Source organism: Cornus florida, unplaced genomic scaffold, assembly GCF_030987335.1.
Source record: "Cornus florida cultivar Cherokee Brave unplaced genomic scaffold, ASM3098733v1 CherokeeBrave_3.0.0_Hap2_Chr05, whole genome shotgun sequence".
In the NCBI taxonomy this organism is placed as follows: Eukaryota; Viridiplantae; Streptophyta; class Magnoliopsida; order Cornales; family Cornaceae; genus Cornus; species Cornus florida.
In genome coordinates this window covers 108,226,604-108,253,777 of record NW_026775575.1, presented here as the reverse complement: position 1 = coordinate 108,253,777, position 27,174 = coordinate 108,226,604, and the positions used below count along the sequence as shown (strand labels likewise).

The 27,174-nt window shown below is 33.6% G+C and overlaps 3 protein-coding genes across 3 annotated transcripts; 1 reads left to right on the top strand and 2 right to left on the bottom strand.

Annotated features, from left to right (window-relative positions):
* The first annotated feature begins 593 nt into the window (after positions 1-593).
* LOC132308401 (GDP-L-galactose phosphorylase 1-like) lies at positions 594-3,437 on the top strand. Its single transcript, XM_059806467.1, has 7 exons — positions 594-1,249; positions 1,423-1,544; positions 1,633-1,692; positions 1,808-2,050; positions 2,146-2,331; positions 2,435-2,683; positions 2,819-3,437. The coding sequence occupies exons 1-7, from the start codon at positions 1,129-1,131 to the stop codon at positions 3,125-3,127; spliced, it is 1,290 nt and encodes a 429-aa protein (XP_059662450.1). The 5' UTR covers positions 594-1,128; the 3' UTR covers positions 3,128-3,437.
* Positions 3,438-12,267: 8,830 nt separating this feature from the next.
* LOC132308400 (endoglucanase 11-like) lies at positions 12,268-15,859 on the bottom strand. The gene is made up of 5 exons (XM_059806466.1): positions 15,604-15,859; positions 15,283-15,495; positions 14,531-14,731; positions 14,173-14,427; positions 12,268-13,150 (listed from the first exon to the last, which is right to left on the bottom strand). The coding sequence occupies exons 1-5, from the start codon at positions 15,838-15,840 to the stop codon at positions 12,434-12,436; spliced, it is 1,623 nt and encodes a 540-aa protein (XP_059662449.1). The 5' UTR covers positions 15,841-15,859; the 3' UTR covers positions 12,268-12,433.
* Positions 15,860-20,560: 4,701 nt separating this feature from the next.
* Positions 20,561-25,854, bottom strand: LOC132308399 (small ubiquitin-related modifier 1). The gene is made up of 3 exons (XM_059806465.1): positions 25,674-25,854; positions 20,918-21,067; positions 20,561-20,824 (listed from the first exon to the last, which is right to left on the bottom strand). The coding sequence occupies exons 1-3, from the start codon at positions 25,755-25,757 to the stop codon at positions 20,759-20,761; spliced, it is 300 nt and encodes a 99-aa protein (XP_059662448.1). The 5' UTR covers positions 25,758-25,854; the 3' UTR covers positions 20,561-20,758.
* Positions 25,855-27,174: the final 1,320 nt, after the last annotated feature.

The following is a 27,174-nucleotide window of genomic DNA, read 5'->3' as shown; positions in this document are numbered from 1 at the left end:
TTTCTTTTCTTTTTTGATTTATTCTGTTTATCTCCTTATTCCACGATTTCATGGAAATTGGATTTCAAGAAAATTTTGAGTTATTTGGGTCAACAAGATTTGAAAAGAAAATGAGAATTAATGAAATTTTAGAGGAAACATTGTAACATCACGAAAAATTGAAGGGATTTGATAACTAATTATTAACTTACTAAAATTACACACCAACAATCGCTACAATATGCTTTAATATCTCCTGTTCGATAAACTAACTTTAACAGTTTCACATGTTTAAGTGTCTTATTCAAAATGGTACAAAATTAAAATATTTTTTTCAAGTTCCATTTTACAAAGTCCAATTTATTCTAAATTGTAAATAAAATCATATTTTAATTACGTCCGATTCTTTTCCAATTCTAATTCGAAATCCGAAAAACAATTGATTTCAAACGGAGCATAAATTAATTTATTTATTTCCAATTCTAATTCCATGATTTTATTACAAAATACCATATTATTTGCCTATTCGTAGATTTCAGTGGTCCCAAGCAAGTCCGTACGACTATACAGTATCTCTCCCTCCATCGCACACCCTCTATCTATATATCTCCCGTTCGCTGTGTCTCATCTCCTCACCCCCAATAGAGAGCAAACATCGAACACCAAACGATCACATTCTAAACCCACCTGTTTCTTGCGATCAGAGTTAAAACAAAAAAAAGGCATCCCTTTTCTTGTGTGTGTTTTGGCGGAAAAGAACTGGGTTTCGGATCGGAGAGAAAAGCAGTGGGTTCAATTTTCAGATTTGGGGTTAAAACCCAGTGTTGACAAGTTGTAGACATCACGGCTATATACAGAGTTTCTCGGCCACTCATACATGTCCGCTCAGGACGACGCGATGGTTGTGTAATTGAGAGCAACCCTTCGCCGCACGGCGGACGTGGCGCTCTGCCTTCCGAAGGCGGTAGCCCTTCCGACCTCCTCTTCCTCGCCGGCGGTGGCGCTTTGATCTCCTCCTGTTAGTTTAGGTCTATATTAGTTAAAAGAGTATTTTAAGTATCTTTTAAAGTTGTTCTAGCTAATATCGATCTTTCTAGTGCGTATTGTTTTGGGCTTGGTGTGTGTCTGTGTGTTTTTGTTGATTCAAAAATGTTGAGCATCAAGAGGGTTCCAACTGTTGTTTCCAATTACCAAAAGGAAGAGGCGGAGGAAGCTGCTCGCCACGGAGGCGGTTGTGGCCGGAATTGCCTCAACAAGTGTTGCATTACAGGTATTTGTTAAAATACTCATTTAACTTTTTTAAATCTTTGTGATTGAATGAGGTATAATCTTTCTGGGTCTTAATTTCATTAATTTGTGATTCTAAATTTAACTTCTATATCTCTATGATTGAAATGGAGTATAATTTTCTTGTTTTTTAATTAATTTGGGGTTTTAAATTAGGGGCAAAGTTACCTTTGTATGCCTTCAAGAGGACGAACAAGATTGGTAGTGAAAAGGGTTTGCTTGGCTATGATAACGAAGAGCCTCCAGTTGCCTTCTTGGATTCCCTCATTCTTGGGGAGGTACGATTTTTTTCGAGTTTCTAAGCAATTTTTTAAAGTATTTATCAATCGTCATTGTCAGCTAAAATTTCTTACCACTTGATGGTAGTGGGAGGACCGTATGCAGAGAGGGCTATTCCGCTATGATGTCACTGCCTGCCAAACCAAGGTCTTATATCATTTTATTTCGGTTCCAATAATAGTCAATTTAACATGCCCAAGACCGTAGAGCACCATAGTATGATGTTTGGATTTTATCTCAATGTTTGATAATGTTGGTATAGGTGATTCCCGGAGAATTTGGCTTCATTGCACAGCTGAACGAGGGCCGTCACCTAAACAAGAGGCCCACTGAATTTCGAGTCGATAGGGTTCTCCAACCATTTGATGGGAAAAAATTCAACTTCACTAAAGTTGGACAGGAAGAGGTGCTATTCCAGTTTGAAGCAAGCGAAGATGATCAAGTTCAATTCTTCCCCAATGCACCCATTGATGTCGAGAATTCTCCAAGTGTTGTTGCCATAAATGTATGTAGTTTGATTCTTCTTCTTCATTTCCTAAGGAATTTATATATGGAGGAAGGCTGCAGTAAGCGGTTGTTTGTTGTATATGATTTTAACAGGTTAGTCCCATTGAATACGGGCATGTTCTTTTGATCCCACGGATTCTTGAGTGCTTGCCACAGAAGATTGACCATGAAAGCTTCTTGCTTGCACTTTACATGGCAGCAGAAGCAGGGAACCCATACTTTCGATTGGGTTACAATAGCTTGGGTGCATTTGCTACCATCAACCACCTTCACTTCCAGGTTCTTATTTGCCTTTCCTTTTACTTCACAAACTTGTTATAGAACTGGCTCGTGATATCTAGTACTTAAATTAATGAAAGGCAATTCTATAATTTTTCAACAGGCATATTACTTGGCCGTGCCCTTTCCCATTGAGAAGGCTTCCACTAAGAAGATAACAACTCCCACTAATGGGGTGAAAATTTCTGAGCTGTTAAACTATCCTGTCAGAGGTCTTGTTTTCGAGGGTGGGCATACTCTGCAAGATTTGTCCAATGTCGTCTCCGACTCCTGCATTTGCCTTCAAGATAACAACATTCCTTACAATGTCCTTATCTCTGATTCTGGGAAACGGATCTTTCTCCTCCCACAGGTATTATCATTCAAATCAGATATTTCTTTGTGTATATCTTTCTTTGTTCTATCCTTCTTTATAAGCCGTGTCAATTGCTGCTTCAGTTTTGAACACTAAACCTTGGGTTTTTCTTCTTGGTGAACAAATGCACAGTGTTATGCTGAGAGACAGGCTCTCGGGGAAGTGAGTCCTGATCTTCTGGACACCCAAGTGAACCCAGCAGTTTGGGAAATTAGCGGGCATATGGTTTTGAAAAGGAAGAAGGACTATGAAGAGGCGTCTGATGAAAATGCTTGGAGGCTCCTTGCTGAGGTCTCCCTTTCTGAAGAGAGGTTCCAAGAAGTGAAAGCTCTTATTTTTGAAAGCATTGGTTGTGGTGATGATGGAAATGGAGGTGTCACTCAGATCTTGCTTGAGGAGCCAGATATCACACTTCAACCCCTTGAAGTAGAAGCCCTTTAACAAAGATTCCCGTCCTTCACAAGAATGCCTAGTTCTGCACGGAGAATTGGGCGTTGAAGAACAGAACGGTGGTCTATAAGTATGTCTATATCAACTATAGCAGTGTGCTATTGGACTTTGTATGCGTTCTGATGTGAATTGTCCCTAAATAAAGGAAACTAGGCTTGGTATTGAGGTTATGTCTATGTTGTATGCATATTATTAGCTTTGATGTTCTATTTGCTTGCGCTTTGTGGGTTTATGTAAAAAAACTAGGTACTGTTTGCTCTGAAGAGCTATATGTATCTGTTTGTTTGAGATTTTAGAATCATTATGGTGTAATTGCTGATAATAGGGTCTTTGTCTGTGATGCTTTGTGATTAATTGTTACTGAGTAAAGGTTTGATGTTTGAGTATCAAATTCCTACAAGATCACCTGTAGTTACGGATTCAGTTTCTGATATACTATAATTCTGGATCAAGAGGCAGACCGACCCTTCGCGGAGGATATATATATATATATATATAGACAAATAGTTAATGTGTCTCATTTTCATTAGATGAATACGGTGTTGCACCCAATTTCTTCCCCAATGGAGTACCCATTGGCAGTAACTCTATATTATGCTGTATCACGCTGGTTGCATTTTCAAATAAAATAAAACATTGAATCATGTCAAATTTCAGCATTCAACACATGACAGAATAATTTTAGAAGCCACGTTCATAAGTAAACTGAAAATAATTGAAACAACCATTAATCAGTGCTAAGCATGGATATGTGTACCCACACTTGACTCTTTATTGACTTGGTGATGAAATAAATTACTTATCTATTTACTTTAAATGGGAATGATATTCATATTATGAAAATATTCTTATAATCTATTTACTTTCTTTTTTCCTAAAAAAATTGATACAATTGTCACTCAAAATACTCTTATATTTGACAATTATTCATCTTATAAATTCTGCAAATAGAAGTTGTAAAATTCTTTAGCTATTGATTATTGTTTTTTATTTTATTGGTTTTGATAAGTAAATTACACACATGCAGTCATTAATCATTATTCCCTTTGCGAAATATCCCAAAATTTTCGTATTTAAAACAATTTAGTCATATGGTATAGTGTTAGGATTTTAGTGATTTTTTTTTCAAGCAATTTGATTGTTCTGGGGAGGCAAGGGTGTTCAAAAAATCCAGTAAATCTAAAAATCAGACCGGACCGTACTGAATTGGACGGTTTGGGCTAGTTGTATGGCAGTTTGGTCCGGTCCTGGATCCAAAATTATGGAATCGTAATTTTTCAGTCCGGTCCTGGTTTAGGGTCATGTTAGATTGGCCTACCGTTACTATGTTATATAATATATATATATTTATATATTTATATCATATCCTAAACCTAAATCAAGTAAAGTTCTCACGTGCCCCCTTTCTTTTGTTCTTTAAATTCCTTAAATTTCTTTTAAAAAAAAGTCAAATTTCCCTTTTCAAATATATTTTCATTTTCTTTCCTTTCAAATATATCTCAATTTTCTTTCCTTTATTTCTTCTTAAAATTTTTTTTTTTTTTGGCGTGTTATATCAATGTTAGTTGATTTTTTATTTTATTTTTTTAAAAACTTTGCCCCCTCTAAATTAAAATAAAATAAAAATGAAATCAACTTAAACCGATAAACCGAACCAAACTAAATCAATTTTTTGCGATTTGGTTTCGGTTGGTTTCATGGACATTATGGTTCGGTCTAGTTGACCGTGTGCAGCCCTAGGTTCAACCGTTCAGGTGGTTGGCGTTGTCTTTTAACATTTTCTCACTGTTTTATAAGAAAATTTGAAAACATTACATTAAAATCATTGAAATTCTTTCCTTTTCTATTTTCTTCTCCCAAAGCAAATCCTTGAATACTCCTTTTCCTTCGTGGTTTTCGAGTCTTAAACTGAGTGACGTAATTTGACAAAAAAAATCCGCATGGTATATCTAACCATCTGGCAAGTTCTAGTGGGGGTATTTTTGAAGAGCAAACTGACGTTGGAGGTCATTTCTGGAAACTAATATAAATGAGGGTCATTTACTCATTTTCCATTTCTAAAAGAGAATAGAAGGGAAGGAAAAGGGCAGAGAAGTCGTCCTCATATCATCCTTCTTTAGACGAACCCTTATGACGAAGAACACAAAGTGATCAGTCACACAGATCAAAAAAACAAGGTGAGCGAGTCTTTTTCTTTTTTTCTTCGTAGCTTTTTCATGTTTTTCTTGTATTCGATTCAGTATATGTGTGTTTATATTCAACAGTTAAGTTTATTTCGTGCATAAATTTCTTACACACCAGTCAGCTGGTGAACGGTCCTATATGTATATGTATATATATATATATATATGTTATATATGTATATATATTTGTTATTGTTGAAGGTAGTTCTTAGTAGGATGGGGATATCGTTCAACGTGAGTCAGGAGACCTGAAATCAATGTCCAAGCGGAGATCCAAGCAACACAAAGGATTCTTCAATGGTGAAGATTAAGAAAGGGAAGGCCGACCTCGGTAAATGATAAACTTGAGCTTAACTTCAAAATTATGAGACTAATGTTTGTTACCTGCCTTAAAGGCTGATTAATGCTCCTATTTATAGTCAAGACAGATGAGACGTTGACAGATGGACCGCGGCGCTTTGCCCCCGATCCAAAAGAGTAATGGTGCTCCTTAATTAATGCGGATCTTATCAAATATCTTTTATAATTAATGTCCTCTTCATCACCCATAGCTCGAGTTCAAGTACTGAATGTCCTTTCCCCCTTGTATTGACCTTGGACTGAGGCGGTGCCTTAGACCTCAGCCACCTGTCCACGTACCCTTGGATTCCCAAATCTGGTATGGGAAAGGGCCTCCTCCGAGGTTCTGCCTTCTTAACCTCACGGAGACACCTTCCGGCAACACCTCAAAATCCCTCTATCCGTAAAGAAAGAGAGGTTTATAGGGTAGGAAGCCCGAGGTCACTCCAGCAGGGAGTGACCTCGGAAGAGCAGGAAACCTCGAGGTCGCTCTAGCAGGTGGCGACCTCGAACAAACAGAAAGGGTGGGCCCATCCGACTGGAGTGGGGCGCATCCCTAGGCGAGGAAAGGTAGCGACCCCCTCCTCGTTCAGCAAGTCCGGTCTTGGGACAAGTGGCTCGAGGACACTTGCCGGGGCGCATCCCTAGGCGAGGAAGGGTAGCGACCCTCTCCTCGTTTAGCAAGTCCGGTCTTGGGACAAGTGGCTCGAGGACACTTGCCCCCCTTTTAGGGGTGAGGTACGCCAAACAAATATTGGCCAGGTGTGCCTATTTTCAGAAGTGGCGCCACTTGGACAACAAGCATGGCACAGTCATCAACAGTTATATATGTATATGCATATGTGCGAGATACCAATTGTGTATGTAATATGTAGATAATATGTTGGTGATTCATTTCTTAATCACATTTAAATACTTTTAGTTGTAGCTGTTGTTAAGATGAAATTTTATTTTGTAACTTTAATCAAGTCCAAACACACGCACGTATATCTTTTTAAACATTGTATGTTAACTTATTCTATATTTTTTTGTATCTTTTGATTTGGCCTCCAGGTATGCGATGAAATGCCCCTAACATAAGTTTGTGAATGCGTGTCTTGGAAACTTGCGTTTTGACTATGCACATATTGAAGCTGTCTTTATTGCTTGCTATTTATTGGGTGTGAAAATGGGTGTTGATTTAAGATACCAACATTGAGTTCGTGGGCAAATTTATTTTTGAAATTAGATTGTTTGAATACAATTCACAAACTCAGACAATTGTTTTGACTTTATAACACATAACAGATGGCAGGGCTGTTGGAAATATTTGAATAGCATATTGTAGCAGACCAGACTATATGTGCACATTGGGGTAGAGTACAGTACCAAAAGTTCTCGGAGTGACACAGAATTTTTTCCTTTGGGCAGCTGTTCACTATTGGATCTTGCATGTAGTCCTTCATAGTTTTCATTACTAAGATTTTTTTTTTTGGGGGAGGGGGGTTTAATCAGCTCCCATGCTCAAATTTGAACCAAAGGTTGTCACTATTCTTTCTTGGTGAGCAGGAGGAAGCATACCGGCAGAGTGATTCTGAATGTACTTGTACATATATATTCTCCCAAGTCTCCAATGATGAAAGTGATCCAAGCATCATGTTTAAAACTATTGAATGTTGTTCCATTAACCCTAATATTAGTTTCTTTGTTCTACTAATTAGTAATAAATTTGTAACAATTGTCAATTATATCCATCAGTTTATTAGGAAATAATTTGTTTATTTATGGAATTAGAAAGTTGTTGCAATGTCTCTTTCAAATAAGTTTCTTTTGAATTGCAGTTAGTCGAAAATGAAGAAAGGGATACACCCTCAACTGCAATGGATATCCTATGTAACACAGAGTGGTCGATTGATGAATGTTACGATGACCAAAATACACCAAGTTGGTAAAGTTTATCACCTCAGAGCGAGACGCCAGATGGCTAAGAGTGCTGGGCAGATTGCCAAGTTTAATCGTCTTTATGGACCGAAGAAGGATGAGGAGCATGAAGAAAAATGAGTTTTGAATATGCAGAGAGAATTTTAAGTGCCACAGTTAGATGGTTAGGTCAGTGTTTGGGGTAGGCCATGAACCACAAATAAATTGGGGGTTAAGTATCTTCTTTTTGGGAACCTGCTGGTGCTTTGCAGCACATTTCTTTGCGCTTCTATTGGCTTGTTTTATTCTTAGTTTTTTTTTTTTTTTTTTTTAATTATTATTATTGTTTCATTTTGATGAATTAAAAGGGTATTACTGGCAGTTTAATAGGGATAATAGTTTGGTTTCTTACATTGGGAAGTTGGCTGAATAATACAGTATTAGTGAAGGGTTGCAATGTTTAAGAATAACTTTATCTTCACAGGTTATTTATGTGCGTGTGTTTTACTATCTTTTTTTTAATAAAATTCAAAGTCCCATGTAAGTAAGTTACTGTGACTTTCCATTGTCAAGCTCCAATTGCTGAGAATGATCCAATAAAGAACCTCTTTGACATTGAATCAACATCACTGGTATATGAGGTATTTCTACAGATCACCAATCAAGTTGCTCTCTGTATTTCTCAATGTAAACACATTTTGTGTTTTTGTTTTGTGTATGTAAGTTTTGTATATACACCACCTAATCACCATTGCATGCAAGAAAAGCCTTTTAGTTTCCCTTCCTCGTCCTTGTCCTTCCCCTTTTCCTTTCTCCCACTGTTTCTGAGTGCCAAACAGAGCTTGGAAGTAACTTTTAAGGATTGCAAGAATTTATTTCTCTTCAAGTTTTGAGTGTTAAGGTAATCAACAATCCATGACTTGCCGTGCAGCATCGATATGTTATTTGCTTGAAATTTGATCTGAACTGTCAGCAGAATGTTGAAATTTGTATATATTGTTATAACTTTGTTGGCGAGGTTTGTGGGCTAGTGATCAAAATTGGAACTGTTTTAAAATTTTAGTATTTTTTTTTTTAAAAGCAAATTGAAAACTTAACAATTCTAAATAATAGAAACTAAAAATCAATGTTGAAGTAAATAACAATTACATAAAACATATAAATACGATTAAATTAGCGAAGAAAGGACAGAAATATAAGAAGAAATTGACACGTGTTATGGAAATATTATTATGAATTTTAATACTATTAACTAGGCTCGGTTTGTTTTGATGCCCTCTCTTTTAACACCACAGACAGCCCAACACAAAACAAAATTCAAAGCATTGCATGGTTTTAAGGCAGTGGCCATCTTCTGGCTTTGACATGTTGACAGTGCAATGGTGGACTAAAACAGACACGAAGCTAAGACACGTGTAATACAACATCTCATGTATGTATAGTTGTCGGTAACTGATATACTCGATCTTCTCCTCCTCCTACATCTCCAGTTGTATCTTTTTATCATTCAATAGGACTGGTGTCCTCAATACCACCGTAGTTATCATGGATCGCCATCTTCTTTACCTATACACCTCATCACGTGCGCCGCTGATCAACCGGTTTACAGCCTATTTCCCCAAACCCATCAGGGTAACATTTTTTTTGTTTTTTTGTTTTTTTTTTGGTTTTGTATCAATTGGTATAATTTATACAAAAAAAAAAAAAAAAAAAAAAAAAAAAACTTAGTCCTTTATATATACATATATAAAGATGATTAATTAAGACTTAATGTAGAGTGACTTACTTTTGGGTATAATTTGTGGATGGTTTGATATTTCAGGGATATAGGAAGGAAAGAAGCAAGGAAAGTAGTTATCAAGGAAACGTATAAAGGGCCCGTTGGCAAGGGCACCTTTCACAGGATTTAATGAAATTTACAACACACACTCACACACGGACGAATGTGACAATATGAAATAAGGTTGTAATGAAGTAGTATATATCCCAGTGCAACAGTCTTACGTACGTACGATGAGGTGCAACGCTATAAATAAGGATGTATTGATATAAGCAGGGATGAAACCAATGAAGGCTTAGGGGGCACGTGTCCCCCTAAGTTGGTAAACAACCTATAATATATGTGGTAATATTTAAAAAAAAATTCATATATATGAAAAAATTATATAGTGCCTCCCTCAAATTTGTAATTCCTAAAATTATATTCTTATTTTTTCTTTTACTCTTCACATTCCTTAAATTTCCTTAGTAAAAAAAGTCAAATTTTTCTTCCTCAATTGAAACTTTTTAACTATTTTCTATTAAATTTCTTTCATTTTTCTTTTCTTTTATATTTTATTAATTTTTTCTTCTTTGTCTTTTTGAATTTTATAGTTGTTATATATATATATATGTACTCCGTATTGTTTTTTTTTTTTTTTTGCCCCCCTCACTTGAAATTATGGCTCCGTCACTGTGTATAAGTGTGATATAGTGATATGTACATTATGTAATGAAGTACGTAGTTGTATAAGTGTTGTAAATTGTTGCTTAAGCTGTGAATTAATGATCGAGCTACTAATCGAAGAGATGAACTGAGTTTGTTGGACAGTGCTCTTTTTTCTTTCTTTTTCTTTTTTTTTTGGGTAAGAAATAATGTTAAAGACTAAAGGTTGTGATTTACATTAGTCAATATAAACACACTCTGTATATGAAATTGTGTGAAGTTATGAGAGCTAGCTCACATACACGCACGTGAGGATTGAAGTATATTGGTATATTTTTAAACCGATTCAATCTTAATGCAGTGATACTATATATTAGTATATTTTTAAATCGATTCAATATATCTTAACATGCATGTTAATGGTGATACTATATATAATATTTATATTATAACATGGTGGGTATTCTAGTCATAATAAGTTCATTTTACAAGGAAAGAATCGCCTTTTTGGAGGTTTTATTATAAGAATGACAATGAATTTTTCTCTCTCATGAGAGCTATAGCTCGCTGTCCCTCTTTGACTGAGATAAAAAATAATAATAATAAAAATAAAAAATAAAATAAAATAAAATAAAAAGCTGCAATCCACGCAAACTATATTAGTATTTATTAAAACCGATTCAATCTTAACATGCATGTTAATGGTGAATACTATATATAAATATAATAATATGGCGGGTGTTCTTACTCATAAATTCGTTTTACAATGAAAGATTACAAGATTAATAACTAACTCGCCTTTCTTGAGGTTTTATTATAAGAATGACAATGCATTTTTCTCTCTTAGACCTATTCCTAATTACAATAAAAATAGAATTTTTTAAGCACGAGGAGTTAAATTAACATGTCTAAACAATAAATTTTCTTTAATCAAAAGGTCTATGGCCTAGCGGTGGTACCAACTTGAGCACCACCAACTTGAGCTTGGACAAAAGAGTATGTGTGTGTGTGTTTTGCTTTACCATTCAAAAAAAAAAAATCTTTAATCCAGATCAACTAAAATTTCAATTTTCAATTTGAGTTAATCTAAGCATATTTTGTTAAGCTTAAATTATGTTTAGGTTGATTGAATTAGAGTTATGATAGTATGTAAGAAAATTTTAATAAATTTATAATATATTCAAGGTTGGGTGGGACAACAATTTAATAAATTTATAATATATTCAGGACGGGGCAGGACAACCCTTTTCCGAAATCGCCCCAAAGTCCGACTTTTCAAAGCCCCCAATCTTTGATCCCATTTACATAATTGATTTTCCAAAATTACTTCAAGATGAAGAAGGCTCCGCGGAGATGAGAAATTTTGCCATCCCTAATAATGTACACCTGCCATTTACAGCATAAACTAAGATTGCGTGAATTCGTATCCATTTGCTAATTAGTAAGAGTCTTATATATTGTGTTTATATATCAAATCATCAATCAAGACTTAAAAAGACTGCAAAGTACTCCACAGTCAACTAAGTACTCATACATCGATCATACATATCAAGTATTTAGTATTATACTATTATGTGGGCTAAGCCCTTTTAATATCAGGTATTATTATTACGTGTATATCATAACTATTTCGAGCGCGTGACATATATTGAAAAAAAAAAATCACATAGTTTATCAAAAGAAGATAGCATTAAATCCTCCTTGATTAACGATATATGGGCGTGATCCACGTGGACTTTTGTGAACCGTCCACGCACAAAAATAGGTCAGTAAACGTGGAATTTGTATCTTTAAGATTTGGCTTAAAGCATTGCGAAACTCCGCAATTAAAGGAGGTAACAAATGTGTCACTTGCATCTTGTTGAATTCCAGAACTATCTATTTAAAGACAATACAATCCGTGAATACCATTACTTTTTTCCCAGCTACTGCACTTGTGCTCTCTTCATTCATCCACAATTACTCTCACGTATATGATGATAATAATAATAATAATATACAATATCACATTCACACAAGACACACAACCAAAACCTTTGTATTCATCACTCAAAGCATAAACTAAATGCCAATTTCATCAATTCTCTTAGCAAGTCACGAGAAAAAAGATGTTCTTATATTAGTATATCGTATCAATTATGTTCTTATATTATATACTCTATAGCAAAGAAAATTAAACTACCTTGATTTTAGCAGTAAATTAAGGTTGGGTTTTGAATATGTAGATTCAAATAGTATGCATACTTAGAAAGGAAAAAAAAATGAATAAAAGTCTTTGGGCTTGTTTTATATAAACTGACTTTTTTGTTTTTTGTTCTGTAAGAAGAAAAACTCAATTTTTTTTTTTTTTTTTCTTATGAACTTGAACCATCAATCTTCTACTTTAAAAAAATAAAAAGGTAATACCATCTTTTATATCTCACTTTGTATATAATTTATTACACGAAGGGATTACATCACATTGATTCTCATGTAAAACCCACAAATTTTTTCCTTTTTAACATATCTAGCTAGAAGATGGTATGGATCTACAACACGTCTCATACTACCTTCTAATTCATGCAATTTAGCAAAAACCCCAACCAAAGGTGCAGTATTGTAAGTGCAGGCCTCACTCTGCCTGTAATTCCCTCTATCATCCCTGAATTGATCCTCTTCATCTGGCCCACCAACTAGGGCCCCAACAAGAATATTAGGGTTCTGATCTTGCCGTCCATACCAGTTATCATACCCCTGAGTGCACCCAATAAAATCTTTGCTCTCCCTATATGATTCAATAGATGCTCCTCTGTGGTGCACCTTCTGGGGGTATTTTGGGCCAAAGCCCACTAAGTAGCTCATGCCCATTGGATTGGAGCCTAAGATGTAGTTGACCTGTGATTTGACGAAATGGAGTATCTCTTGTGGGCCCACCGATTCTCCTCCGTGGCAGTTGAGCGTCCGATTGGAGGATTGAAGATGATCAGAGTAGACCATCAGAAGAAATGATGCGGTTGAGACGTATTGCATGTTGTTCCATTCCCGGATGTACAGGAGTCCGCCTGGGGTGCGTTGTACATTATCAGTGGAGTTGTTTTTGTTGAGACACGCACATACGTAGTGCTCTGCTTTTGAGCGGTACTGTCCTAAAATGTCATTGTACTCTTTGTGCATCCCTTTCATATGCAACTGCAACAAAATATAAGAGGAAAAATGTAGTTATTATTACGAAATTTGACTTCTTTTTTTTCTTTTTTTACCATTTCTCTCTATTTCAACTCCAACGCTCACTTTTTAAAAATAAAAAATTATATATTGATCAATTTGGCCATATTGCCTCCCAAAGTATTAGATTTAGTTAGGCTCCTTTTTTTAGTGTAAATAATTTTCAACGGGTATAAATTATGAAAAAAATATATATATATTGATTGAAATATAAGAATCCTCTCAAGTCAAATCTCTCTTCTAGACTTTGCACACTTCCTCTTCGGCTTCACAAACCTTAATTTTGTGGTCCATGTTAAGTCAGGTTATCACCTTATCAAAGTCTAATGCATACAAATTAGTTGTGACATATTTCCCACCATGTACTTTGACCAAACATGCTGAGTCACATCATTACCTTGTCAAAGTCATATTTTCCAATTTGTGCTTTGACCCAATGATGACGCGCAATGCCGAAGTTGGACAACGTGATTGAGGTTGGAAAGTCCGAGAGAAAAATTTGGTTGGAGAGGATCCAAATCTACGAAAATGCGGCATTGCAAATACTCATAGCCCTTTTGTGGAGCCATTATTTTCTTTTTTGGAAAGAAAATGATTTTTAGGTTGAGTGGTTAAAGTGAATTTCTTGACGTATAATTTTTAATTGACCATGTATATAAAAGTATAAGGAAGTAAACCCTTCACTTCCTTATATTTAATAAACAGGACCAATCAAAAGTTATAGATTAAGAAATTCACTTTAATTGGGTTGACCCTCTTTCAAGAAACTCACACTTCCCATTTACTTCAACGACTTAAACCCTCTCACTTACACGAGCATTGCAAATACTGACCACCACTTGTGGGGGCTTACCACGGAGTTGTGACTAGTCTCCAAGTCACAAGTTGGACATTCAAATTGTGGAATTTTCAATTAAAAACTATTAGAACTAGCTAGAAAGTAAAAATAAATAAATAAATAAATAATGAGAAGATAGATGGTTTACTTGAGAGGCGAGAATTTGAACACCAGCATACTTAACATCCCAGCTGAACTCTTGGATGGCCCAAGTGATCCCACCAAAAGAATGGGCCTTGTCAATAACATAATTCAGATACTGGTCTCTGTCGGTGGCCTTGTATAGCCACAAAGCTGCCCACAACAACTCATCCATATACCCACTCACCGACGTATAGTAACCTTTTGCAACCCCAATGCTATCATCATACTTCCCTCTATATTTGTCACCAAACTCAAACAACTGCAACAACAAAACTCCATTTTACTATAATTAATCCTAATTTTATATATATATATATATATATATAAGACTTGGGACTATTAACCAACTCCTCCTAACTTACCTGTTGTGCATGTTGCAAAAGAAGGTGAGAGTAGTGTGGGTTTGTTCTCCTAAACACAATTGATGCCGACGCCATTGCCGCAGCCGTCTCTCCGGCCAGATCCGAGCCGGGGTTTTTTTCGTCTATTTTATAAGCTCGCCGTGATGTCGTCATGTCCTCCGGCCGTTGCCAACAGTAGTGATCAGTGTACCCCTCGCCCACCTGAAAATCTTACTTTTTCTAGTTACCATTTGTGGTACAAGTTTAATAAGTAGTTAAATAATGACAGCTGATATAATTTCAAAATTATTAAAGTAAAAGAGACTCACTTTTTAATTAAATTTTTTTTTTTAGATAAAAGTTAAAAATGATAAAAAGGTAATTCAACCCTGAAATCAATGCGTGACTAAACGGTTGCAATGACACAGATAGTCAAACTGCAAGCCGCTTTCCGGCGCGATTGGAGGAGTTTCACTCTCCCTTGAATGCGCGTGGGTCTACAAAAATGTAGAATGTCTCCTTTCAAATTAACTGTTAATCTTATTTCTCGAATTAAACATCACTTTAAAAAAATTAAAACTCTTTCCAAATATTTGTTATGTTTTGAGATCTTCACCCAAATAATCGAGTAAATTTCAAAACTTTCAAGAATAAATTTCGAAATTTTCAAAGAAAAAATATATATTTAATGCTCCTTTTTTATACTACGTAGTAATAAAAACAAATAATTATTGATCATAAACCTGGCAGTAGTAGTAAGTAAATAATTTTACCTGAGCCCATAAAACATTTGGGTGAGGATGAGCTTTGATGAAATAGTCAGTCCCCCACTTGATGGCCTGAAGAGCGTTACTGTACTCGCCGGCGGCGAATATCTGCTCGCCGTATTCGATGACGGCCCACGACAGCATTGTTACTGTAAAAGCCATTGGCAGACCAAATTTCACATTGTCACCAGCATCATAATACCCTCCCACCAAGTCCACCTGCAATATATATACATATATAGAGAGAGAGAGAAAACAAGAGGCTTAAGATGAATTTAGAGAGAGAAGCGTTAATTGAGTAATGGGTTGTGGTGAAAATGGACTAACTCCTTGTTCTAAGCCGTCGGTGATGCCGGAATGGTGTCGCCAAGTGGCTCTCTGGTTGTACGGTAAGCGACCCGAACGCTGCGATTCGAAGTAGAGGAGACTCTTCTTGAGAGCTTCGCCATAGTCCAAGGATTGAGATAATGGTAAGATTAAAAAGATGGAGACAATTACAACACACCACTTTTTATGAAATCTAAGTTCCATTACTTCGCAAAGCTTTTGCTTCTTCTCTACCATTTCCTTCTCTGTCTCTGTTTCTTGTCTGTGTCTCTGTATTTAGTGCGTTTCTATAATCTCATACATATATTACACCAGACACGTTTTATGTCATTTAATTAAGGGTCAAGCAGAAACACCTTTTACACACCATGCATATAATACCCTTCACAATACCTCTAAAGTTTTAATTCAGTACAAATAATTTCATCCCACAAATTTTAATTATAAGTTAACTAAATTATTCTTACTTAATTATTTTATAAAATATATAAAAATAAATAATTTTGTAAAAGAATCGAAAATAACATTATTAAAGAATGCTCCTTGCATGTAAAAAAACATCCTTAAAGTTTCAATTTTGTGCAAATAAGTCTCTCTGACAAATTTGAACTCTTATTTGACAAAATTATCCGTACTCAACTATTTTATAAAATATATAAAAATAAATAATTTTGTAAAAGGACCGAAAATGATACTATTGGAGAATGTCGGCAATGGACAAGATAAAAATAGAAAATATAAATATAAATATAAAAAAAAAAGTAAAGAGAAAAATAGAAATAAAAATAAAATGCAAACTAAAAAAAAGCAAAATCAATGCATACTTATATTGGAATCTTTTTCCTTTTTTTTTTTTTTTTTTGGTTTAACTGTGTTGGTATGAAAGAAAAAAAAAAAAAAAAAAAAAAAAAAAAAAAATTGGTAGAAAATATTAAATTTGAAATTTTTAAAAAATAAATCAAATCCTTAGTTTACAAATTCTCAAAGTTTCAAAAAAAAAAAGTTTAAAGATATATATATAGAAAAAGTTTCAAAAAAAAAATAATGTAATGTGCACGTACCACTCCTATAATATGAAATTAATAGAATATATACTCCCTTGGGCATTTCAAAAAATTAAAAGAACAAAACGGATATTACAGCATAAATTTATGTCAGATTTTTTATTGATAAATATTTTTTCACGTATGAAAAAATTAGAGGTGTTTTTGATACACATTTTCAAATATGGTAAAAGTGCTAGGCGAAAGTATAATTTAAGAATATTATCTGGGTGTTGATTCTGCATCTGAGATATGTGTTGATAGTGCTCCAGTTCTTTATGACCGCTCTAAGTTTTGACCTTATTAACTGATGTAATAAGGATATTTATTAGTATAATCTAATTAATGTTAAGTTAAATACTTCTCTATTACTTCCTCTGTCTCAAAAAAGATGTCATATTTTTCTTTTTGGTCTGTAAGTTAAATACTTCTCTATTACTTCCTCTGTCTCAAAAAAGATGTCATATTTTTCTTTTTGGTCTGTACCAAAATAGTTGTCCACCAATATATTTTACATCTTTCCATATATATCCTTGGAGTTTAAAATTTCAAACTTCAATATAAGGACAAATTAATAACTTTTCAAGGAGACAAGTCATGTTCCACATGTTCTCTTAAAAATTCATACTCCCTCTGTCCCAATTTAGATGATGTCGCTTTTTGGGAATAGAATTTTTAAAGGAACATGTGGGGCATGTCTTATATTCTTGAAAAGTTACTAATTTGCCCTTCTATGTTTTGAATGTTAATGTTTAAAATTTTAAATTTCAACAACATATATAGAAAGATGTAAAATATATTATTTAAAAAAGAAAAGTGACAACTATTTTAGTACAGACCGAAAAATATATATATATATGTGATATTTTTATTGGGACAGAGGAAATAAAAATACTACTCCGTGCTAATCCTAGGAAACCTGAGACATATGCAACACTCTAAAAACAAGAATCTAGTGTTAAAAAAAATAAAAATTAATAATAATAAAACAACAACGAGAAGAATCTAGAGTCTAGAGAGATTTAGTATTCAAGTTTTTTGAGAAGTACTTCCAAACTATTCAGTTTGAGTGTGTATTATACTCTGATTGTTGATAGGACATAGATGAATGCATGAATTCACGAAAAAAAAAAATTACAATATTCATGAACAAACAAAAATTAAATATTTGGACTTTTTGAATTTCACAGAAAATGCTGTCATTTATCATTCATTTGCACATGGTAGAGATTTCAAGAATCTTAAATTAATACTCCCTTGGTTTAATATTAGTTATCTATTTTTGCTTTTAATATGTAATTAGTACATTGTTTCCTTTTAAAAAATTTAAGTTATCATTTTTAAGTTTAAATACATGAATACTAGGTTTTGAGATTTTTGAAAATTTAAAATACAATTATAAAAATATGACATTATTTTGCTTTAACTTTTCAAATAATACAACTAATATGAAACATGGACATCATGAGTAATAATAAAAAAAAAAATAACAGATTAAACTTTCACCCCTTTTTAACAATTTATTGTAACGTTCATAAATAATATAGAGTAGGACTGTAATATTTCACCCCTTATTCTCAAAATGTTACCCAACTCACGTATCATTCCGTGCAGTACTTGGACATAAATATAAATGCAAGTTAAATATGTCAAATTTTTTATTTATTAATTATTATTATTATTTATTTATTTTAACAAATTTGTCACACCATACCTCAAAACATATCATTCCGTTGGATTGGTAGAAATAAATAAATATAAATACTAGATTAAGTGTGTCAATTTTTTATTTATTAATTATTATTATTATTAATTTTTGGCAAATTAGTCACACTACCCACTTTGTACCTCAAAACATATTATTTCTTGTACTGGTTAGACCTAAATAACTATAAATACTAAGATTAAGTGTGTCAATTTTTTATTCATTAATTATTATTATTATTTTTCATTTTTGACAAATTAGTTACAACAAACACTTTGTAACTTAACAACATATCATCATGCATGGGATGGTTCGACATAGATAAATTTAAATACTAGATTAAGTGTGTCGATTTTTATTTATTTTTGACAAATTAGTTATACCACCCACTTTGTAACTTTAAACATATCATTCCCTGTGATTTTTAGACATAAATAAATATAAATACAAGATTAAGTGTGTCAAAAAAAAATTTAATAATAATAATTATTATTTATTTATTTTGGACAAATTAATCACACCCACCAACTTTGTGTGATTATTAGACATAAATAAATATAACTACAAGATTAAGTGTGCCAATTTTTGCAGATGCCTCAATAACTCAGTGAATTAGTACCTCCGATAGACTTTGGAATGTCAGGTTTCGCCTCTTTGCATCTACTAATTTAACTTCTAACCTTACCTTTCAAAAAAAAAAATGTATTAGCCTCTTTACATCTACTAATTTAACTTCTAACATTGCCTTTCAAAAAAAATTTGTCAATTTTTTTTAAAAAAAATAATTATTTACTTATTTTTGACAAATTAATCACACCACCCAATTTTTTTATTAATAATAATTATTTATTTAATTTTGTCAAATTAATCACACCACCCACTTTGTAACTCAAAACATATCATTCCGTGCCATGGTTAGACATAAATACAAATACTACATTAAGTGTGTCAATTTTTTATTATTTATTTATATATTTTTGACAAATTAGTCACCAAACTTGTGAAATTCTTTTACTAATGTCAATTATATTTTTATAAGAAGGCTCAAGTGTACAAAACCAAGTGTAAATAACACTTCTCAACGTGTGCTAAAAGAAAATCTCACCCCAATAATCGAGCAATTTCAACTCAAAAGGCCAAAGCTTATAAGCATTGCAAAATCTATCAAGAATGACACATTTGAAAGCTTTTATTTGATATTGAAAGAAATTTAGTTCAAAATTTTAAACAAATTTATACCATTTCCAAATCCAAACCGCCAATTATATGCTTCTTAACATAACACGAATAAACAGCATTCAACAATGTTACGAACAATTTTGGAAAATATGTTAGGGTTGAACGAATGGAGTAGAAATGCGGAAGTATTGGAATACTTTGGAATTGATCAAATCACTTGAGAAGCTTAATTTCCTAACAACCCCCATGTCATGCCAAGGATGCAAACCTTTTAAAAGGTTGACCAATTCCAAGCAATAGGAGTCGCCCAACCAAACGGACCTAATTGCAGTACATAACAAGACCATCGAACAAATTAATTTATAGTTACAAGACAATTACATCAAATAAATAAATAAAAGATAAAAGGATGAAAAAAGGGGCCAACAACAATTCAATGGCACGATGGAAGGCCAATCACAATTACTCCCTTGTTTAAAAAAGAATGTCTCTTTTGAAAAACTGTGATCCAAAAGAGACATTCTTTTTAAGACAAATGAAGTAAAAGATACAGCCAAACATATATGCCCATCCAATCAACATGCTCCATTCATAAAAAGTGGTCCCACTTGGCACTTGCATAAAGAAATGATCCATCACAATAGAAGACTAAAAACTGTGTTGTTTGAGGTCTTCAATGTTGGATTGAAAGGGCAATCAAAAACTATTCTTTATGGCCTGTCCCTAATTTGTTCAATTCACAATTCAACCACATGAACAAATTGCAAATAACCAGGAGGCAGAGTAGGCTGCTGATGCAGAATACCTTAGAGATATCCGCATGGTATCCTGCACGGTAATTTCGTCACAAACGAGATAGCATCGAGGTGCCTGGAATTAATAGACAATACTAAATTCAGATCGTCTTACCTTCCAGTGCCTGTAAAGGTTCCAACTCTTCCTCCTCCCACTACTCATAACAAATAATCAAAGACACGTCAAAACTAGAAACATGAAACTGAATAGCATATCGAAAAACTAATACCAAATAGAAATAGAAAGGTGTCAACAAACACCAACTTGACTGAAGCAGAAGCAGCATAGTACCAATCCAGAACCAGCATGTATCCATGCCCAATCCTACTAGTCAACCATAAATGGTAAAATCCAGGAACAACTTGACAGAAGTTAAGCGGACATTATATATAAACACACTTAAACACAGTCTTCTGACAATCTTATAATGCAACTAGACAGTAGCACCTCCAGTTTGGTGCAGCATAGCATCAATCTCATCGCCATCCTCCATCTCCAGCTGTAACAACAAAATTCTGAAGTCAGAAACTTAAGTGTGTGTGTGTGTGAGAGAGAGAGATATATATATATATAGAGAGAGAGAGAGAGAGACCTCATCAGGTGTCTGCTCCGCTCGGAGACGACGGCCATCAAACAGGAATGCAATAGAGTTGAGCTCCACTGATTGCCGATCACAGTAAGCATTCATGAGCTTCTTCAGTTGTGTGCTTCTCTTAATCCTGAAGAACACTTCGTTCCCATCCTACAAAAAATGACAAAATTAGGGACATTTAGCAAAATTCAGTAACACTGACAAGACTCCAAATGCCCAGCTAACATCACAAACAGATATGCTTTATAATGTGGTCCCCATCTTCAGAGTGGAGATCTTTAAGCTAAAGTCAGAGCTAAATTCATAATCTAAGTCGGTGTTGTAATTGAAAGAATTAAAGAAGTATGCATTCGGTAGGTTAAATTTAGTTGGCATGGCCCACACTCTCCTTTTTACAATTTAATCGACTATTGCAAACTGAATATCAATGCACTGTTTTCCCATCACAGAATATCACTATATCAAAGAAGAAAACTTAGCATCAGAAAGGTAGTTACTCAGTGAGTAAAACCAATTATTTATTTATTATTACAAACTCAGCAAGAAACTAGGAGTTCATTAAAACTTGGAAACATGGGAAGTAGCTTCTATTAATCTAATTTTTTCCAGAAGTGGAACATGGTAGGCAAGTTTTAGAGAACATAATTGGTTTAAAAGCAAGCACATACAGCATAAAAAATCATATGCTAAGACGAATTGAAAGAACGTGCATTAACACAATAGCTCATTGCCGATAGCTTCTGAAACCAAGTCAAAACAGAAATACACTTAGCTGCCACACCAGCTCCAATGCCCACCAATTCTGTGTCATACAAGCCAATTACTCAAGAAGCACTTGCTCCAATGCATTTGAACAAATGATCTCAAACTAAACCACAGAAGAAGTAGACATGATCTAATGAGTAGACCATAGATGACGAAAACCACCAATTCCAAATCATAAAAGCCAATAAATCAAGAAGCACATCGACACCTTTGAAATGAGCATTGAATAAAAAGCGGATCCCATCACTAAAATTCAAGTAACAAAAGAACTAGTAGGGAGGGGGGAAATCAATGTTTCACTTATAATTACTAATTCAATGACTCGCTATATAGTTCAAAGAAATAAACAAGGAAATAAGCAGAATCTTACAATATATCAATACCAGTCATAAACAGCTAATTAGCATGAGTCTTAATATCAAAACAATTTCAAACAGAATCACATAAGCAAATGTTTGCCTCACTTTACAGTATCTGAAAAATTACAATTGAGTACAATCATAGAAAAGGATAGTCTCACCTTAATTCAGATTTATTAAGATATTAAGTATTAGCATGTGTAAATTATCGTATAAATTACAAGATGACAGCCCCATAGAAAAGAGAGCCAGGGCACACAGCCATAACAAAGAAACATGTTATTGTTAAGAAAAGAAAAAAATGTTTTAAATTAGCTGACTTGCTCATAAAAAGTTCAGGCTTAGCTCTTTTACTGGCTGATTCACTTCATTCATCAACCAAGTTTGAAAATGTTTTTTTAAGTTAGTTACTAGATGAGCCGAATTTAAATTTACATGATTCTGCTTGCTAGCTCAGAAACAAATATGTTAGTGTGTGACTAACGTTAAAATATTTTACCTTGTGGAGTCTAATCATGTGTCACTAGCAAAGAGATTGTAATCAGAAAAATAAATAAATAAATAAGGTAAGAGATGAAACATTAAATCTAGTAAAATTTGACATCTTATAAAGTTAAAGTGAATTTGAGATTATTCAAAGATATCTACTAATTCTAGGAATTAGGAAAATAAGAGAGAAAACACCATTCTTATTCTCATTTTTCTCTTTTCTGAGTCCATACTGGAATCACATGTTTGAACGCTAAAACACATAAAAGAATATCATAAAAGTAATACTGGATATAATAATATTACATATCTAGCTATATGTTCAAATATCAGGCTTTTGTTATTAGTTATGTGTCAGTAGGGGCCACTGACCAACAAGCATGAGAACGCAGGCCTAATTAAAAATGCGGCAACTTTACACAAAATAATGCCATCTTCAAGCTTTTACTCCAAAAACACTGAGTATGGCCTGTAGGCAATACTAGACTGGGTAATTTTTTTATTTTGTTCTTTCTGACAATTTTCTATAATCTCAATCTTCCATTAGATTCACCAAGGACTGTACTCTCTGTTTCTTAACTTTTGGTTTCTACTTCTTGTGTATTTTTTCTCCTCTTCCATTTCACGAAGATTCTGACCTTTAAATGGTGCACATTTTTCCTATTATACTATTTGGGAAACAATTGGATATATAGCTAAGTAAAAAAATCTAGTAGCAGTTCACATGCAGCAAAATAAAAAAGTAAGGGACGACAAAAACTGCAGCTCCAGATAAGTCTGTAATATGAATTTTAATTTAATGCATCTAAAGCAGTTTAAATAGCAGAAAATTGCTTAAATCTTACAAAAAATAAAAAATAAAAAAAATAAAATAAAATAAAGAGTACTAATTAATATATAGGAAAATTTTATAACACCAAACGAATATATATCTTAATGCCAACATATATGATAGGCTACACAGAATAAACAAAATTCACAGATACTTTAAATTGATTACAAATAAAGTAAACCTCTCCCAAATGGAATCTAACAAAATTCCAAACACAATTTTCTTTTCCCATAGCTAGTACTCACACACACATGCCTCCATTGAGGCCTGAACCCCTGACCTCCCATTGGGAAAGTAAGAGTCTGATACCGCTAGGCCACTGACCCGTTGGTATAATAGGAAATCCTTTATATCACACCCAAAACCCCTGTTTCGTATTGAATATAGAGAACCAAGATGTGAGAATTAAATACAATAGAACCACAAAAATTTAAGGAATTAGATGCATTGGGAAAACAGATATTTAAGGAATTGAATACATTAGAACCACAAAAAATTACGAATTGATAAACAAAGTGCCACTTGAAAAACACTGGAAGATTCAGAATTTAGGACTCCCCCCAGGGGAATTTTTTATTTTAGTAATATACCCTTGTTAATTTGTTTTTTCCAATTATATACTCATAAAATATAACTATTGCCCCCACCCCCCTGAAATTACTAAAAAAAATTATTATTGCCCCCCCCCCCCCCCCCCCCTCACATATTTTTCTGGGTCCAGATGGCCATTGAAAAATCAACCATATGTTTTTGTAAACTCGGTGTTATCAAAGGCCCAAGGCGCACTAAGGCACTATAGGTCTAGGCGCAAGTCACAAACGTGGCCCGCGCCTGAGTGAAGTGAGGTCAATGGAAAAATTAAATTACTATTAAAGCATTCATTTTTTTTTATAAGTTACTATTAAAGCATTCATATAGAAGAATTCATATTCCATACTAAAGGCACAAATATTGACAAAGGCACGCTTAGGCATGCAACGAGCACAAGTCTTGCGCCTCTATGAGCCTGGAGCCTAGGCGCGCCTTTAACCAACATTGGATACACTCAAAAAAAAGAACTGGATTTAAAAATTAAAAAAAACTACACAAAGTTACCCTAGAATAATCTTCCTACAGCAACAGCACCTAGAGTAGCAGCTTGCAACTGCTACTCCAATGTAACTACTACTCCATTGCATTTAAAACCACATACTACATTTTAACAACATTTGCCTGATTCAATTTCAAAATTGACAAAATCCCAATAATTTCTAGATTAAGAGACCAAAACCAGATATCTTACCACACTAAAGACACTTGCATCAACCGAGATTGAGAGAATTTATAAAAATATATACATATACATACATACATATATATATATATATACACACACACACATATGAATAGCAGATTTAGTACAAGTAATCAATTACAACGCTTTGGTATAAGCTACAAGGCCCACCCATCTCAGCCATCGCAATGAAGAGTGCAAGCACCTTTCCTCCATACCACTCTACCAAATACAATGTTTTTTATTGACTGCTGAACGGAGTACCTAGCTACCAAAGGACACCCTAGTCAAGCAAAGCCTCTGCAAATACGATTTTAGAACTTAAAAATATATATACAGTTTAAATTAGTTCAATTATTACAAAATTTGATATCAGGCCTTTCGTTCATTATCTTGCTTTTAAATCATGAGAATCTATAAAACACGTTTTCAAATTTTCACTTTCACAAATAGTGCACAAGCATGCAAAACCCAGAAGTCAAATCAAACAGATCATTCTGATCTCTAATCCCTGAATGTGCATAAATCCAATTGTTCCACAAAACTATTCTGCCATAGAAATGAAACTTAACTTTAACTTACAACAAGAGATATTTTAAGTGACTCATGTCATAGCTTATAAGAACCACGTCACTCGTTTGAAGTTAAATTAGCAAAACAAATGATAGTTGCAGAGGTTGGGTGTCACATTAAATACTGGAACTTTGCAACTCAAAGAATAGGTGATGTTTTAAAGTACAAAACAAACTAAAATCGTAATTTCCCAGTATAAATCTCGAAGTCCACAAACACTATCTCGCGTATTACAATATATATATAACCACCAAAATTATAACCCTAATAGTTAATAAACAAAATGCCTCGTAAAAAACAAACCCTAAGAACGATCAATCGAGAAATCATAACTGTCTAGTAATAGAAACCCTAACAACGGAAATGCAAAAATAAAAAAATAATCATGATGACAGCACATACACACGCACACGAATATATATATATATATATATATATATATATATATATATATATATATCATACCTGACCCTTGACCTTAAGATTGATGTGAGCCGTTTGATCGGTGGGTTTCTTGTCTTCCTCCTGGTTCGTAACACCCGACGACATTCTTCACCGATTCGTTTCGCTCCGATATTTCGCTGCGATTCCAAGCAAACAAACACCTCTCCCCCCACTCTCACTCTCTCTCTCACGAGTTTAAACGAATAAAGGGTCAGTGAGAAAAGAAAACAACGGTACAGATGCGTTTCTAAATGATCGTACGGACCAGGTACATTAGTTATCCTTTTCCTGCTAGTTGAAGTTCATTGATTAACTTCTTCCTTTTTTTATCGGTAAGTAATCAATTTTTTTATCGGTAAGTAATCAATTTCAGCGATACCCGGGTACGAAAGTATCAAATTTTAAATTTGTTCCGTTCAATTTTCTGAAAATTACTAATACAGTAAAAAAATTACTCTATATTTATTTTCCGGTTCAAAACATTAGTCAATGATTTTAATGGATACATTTGATTTACTGACTACATAGAAGTCCACTGAATTTTGCGACACTTGTGATCAAAATCCAACCTTTTCCCTTATCAACCCTAACAATCATCTCGCGACATATGACTAGAAACAAGTTAGAATTTTTAATTAACGAATAATAAAAACAACATATTTAACTAGACTTTTAAAATTCTTTTTGATCTTCTTTATTTATATAGACGATTAGATTAAATTTAATAGTCATTTTACAAATCCACTTAGGCCTTTCATTTTAACACAAAACCACTCTCACCTTATTTTTAGTAAATAATATAATGATTAGGTTTGGGATTTGGGTGGGTCTAACCAGGCAATCCAATTTTCACCCATAAATTTTGAAAGATACTTGAAACCATTGAATAGAATTGAGTTTAAATTTTAGTGCGGAATTCTGGATTAAATTTTATTAATCCAGCAACACAAGGGATCCGAAACTACATGAAAAGTGTAAGTTTGTTACGTTATATGTTAATGCATAAAAAGTTATACGTTAATGATTGGTAAATTATACTCACCTCCTTTGAGTAAATCTCATTGGTATTGTGAGATTGAAGTTTATTACTTTAATCTCTCAACAAAAATTACTGTTCTATCCAATATATATATAGATACATATATATATAAATATATATATATATACACACACACTTGGTTTCCCTCTCTTCCATGCTTCTCTCCATCTCCATCTCCATCTCCATCTCCATCTCCAGTACCACAAAACATATACGAATTCTTATACATATGTCCTGCTAATGCATGTTCTCCATCACCACAAAACATATACGAATTCTTATACACATGTCCTGCTAATGCATGTTCTATATATGAATTTATCTATAAGAAAGTAAAGGTTTATTTGTATACATAAAAATCCAAAGCTGATAGGTTGGAAATAAAGAATTGGGAAAACATAAAAATCAAAAAGAAAATGGGTTTAATTCAATTACATCCCTGTGGTTTGTTCAATTTTCAGATTGACTTCTTCACATTTATAA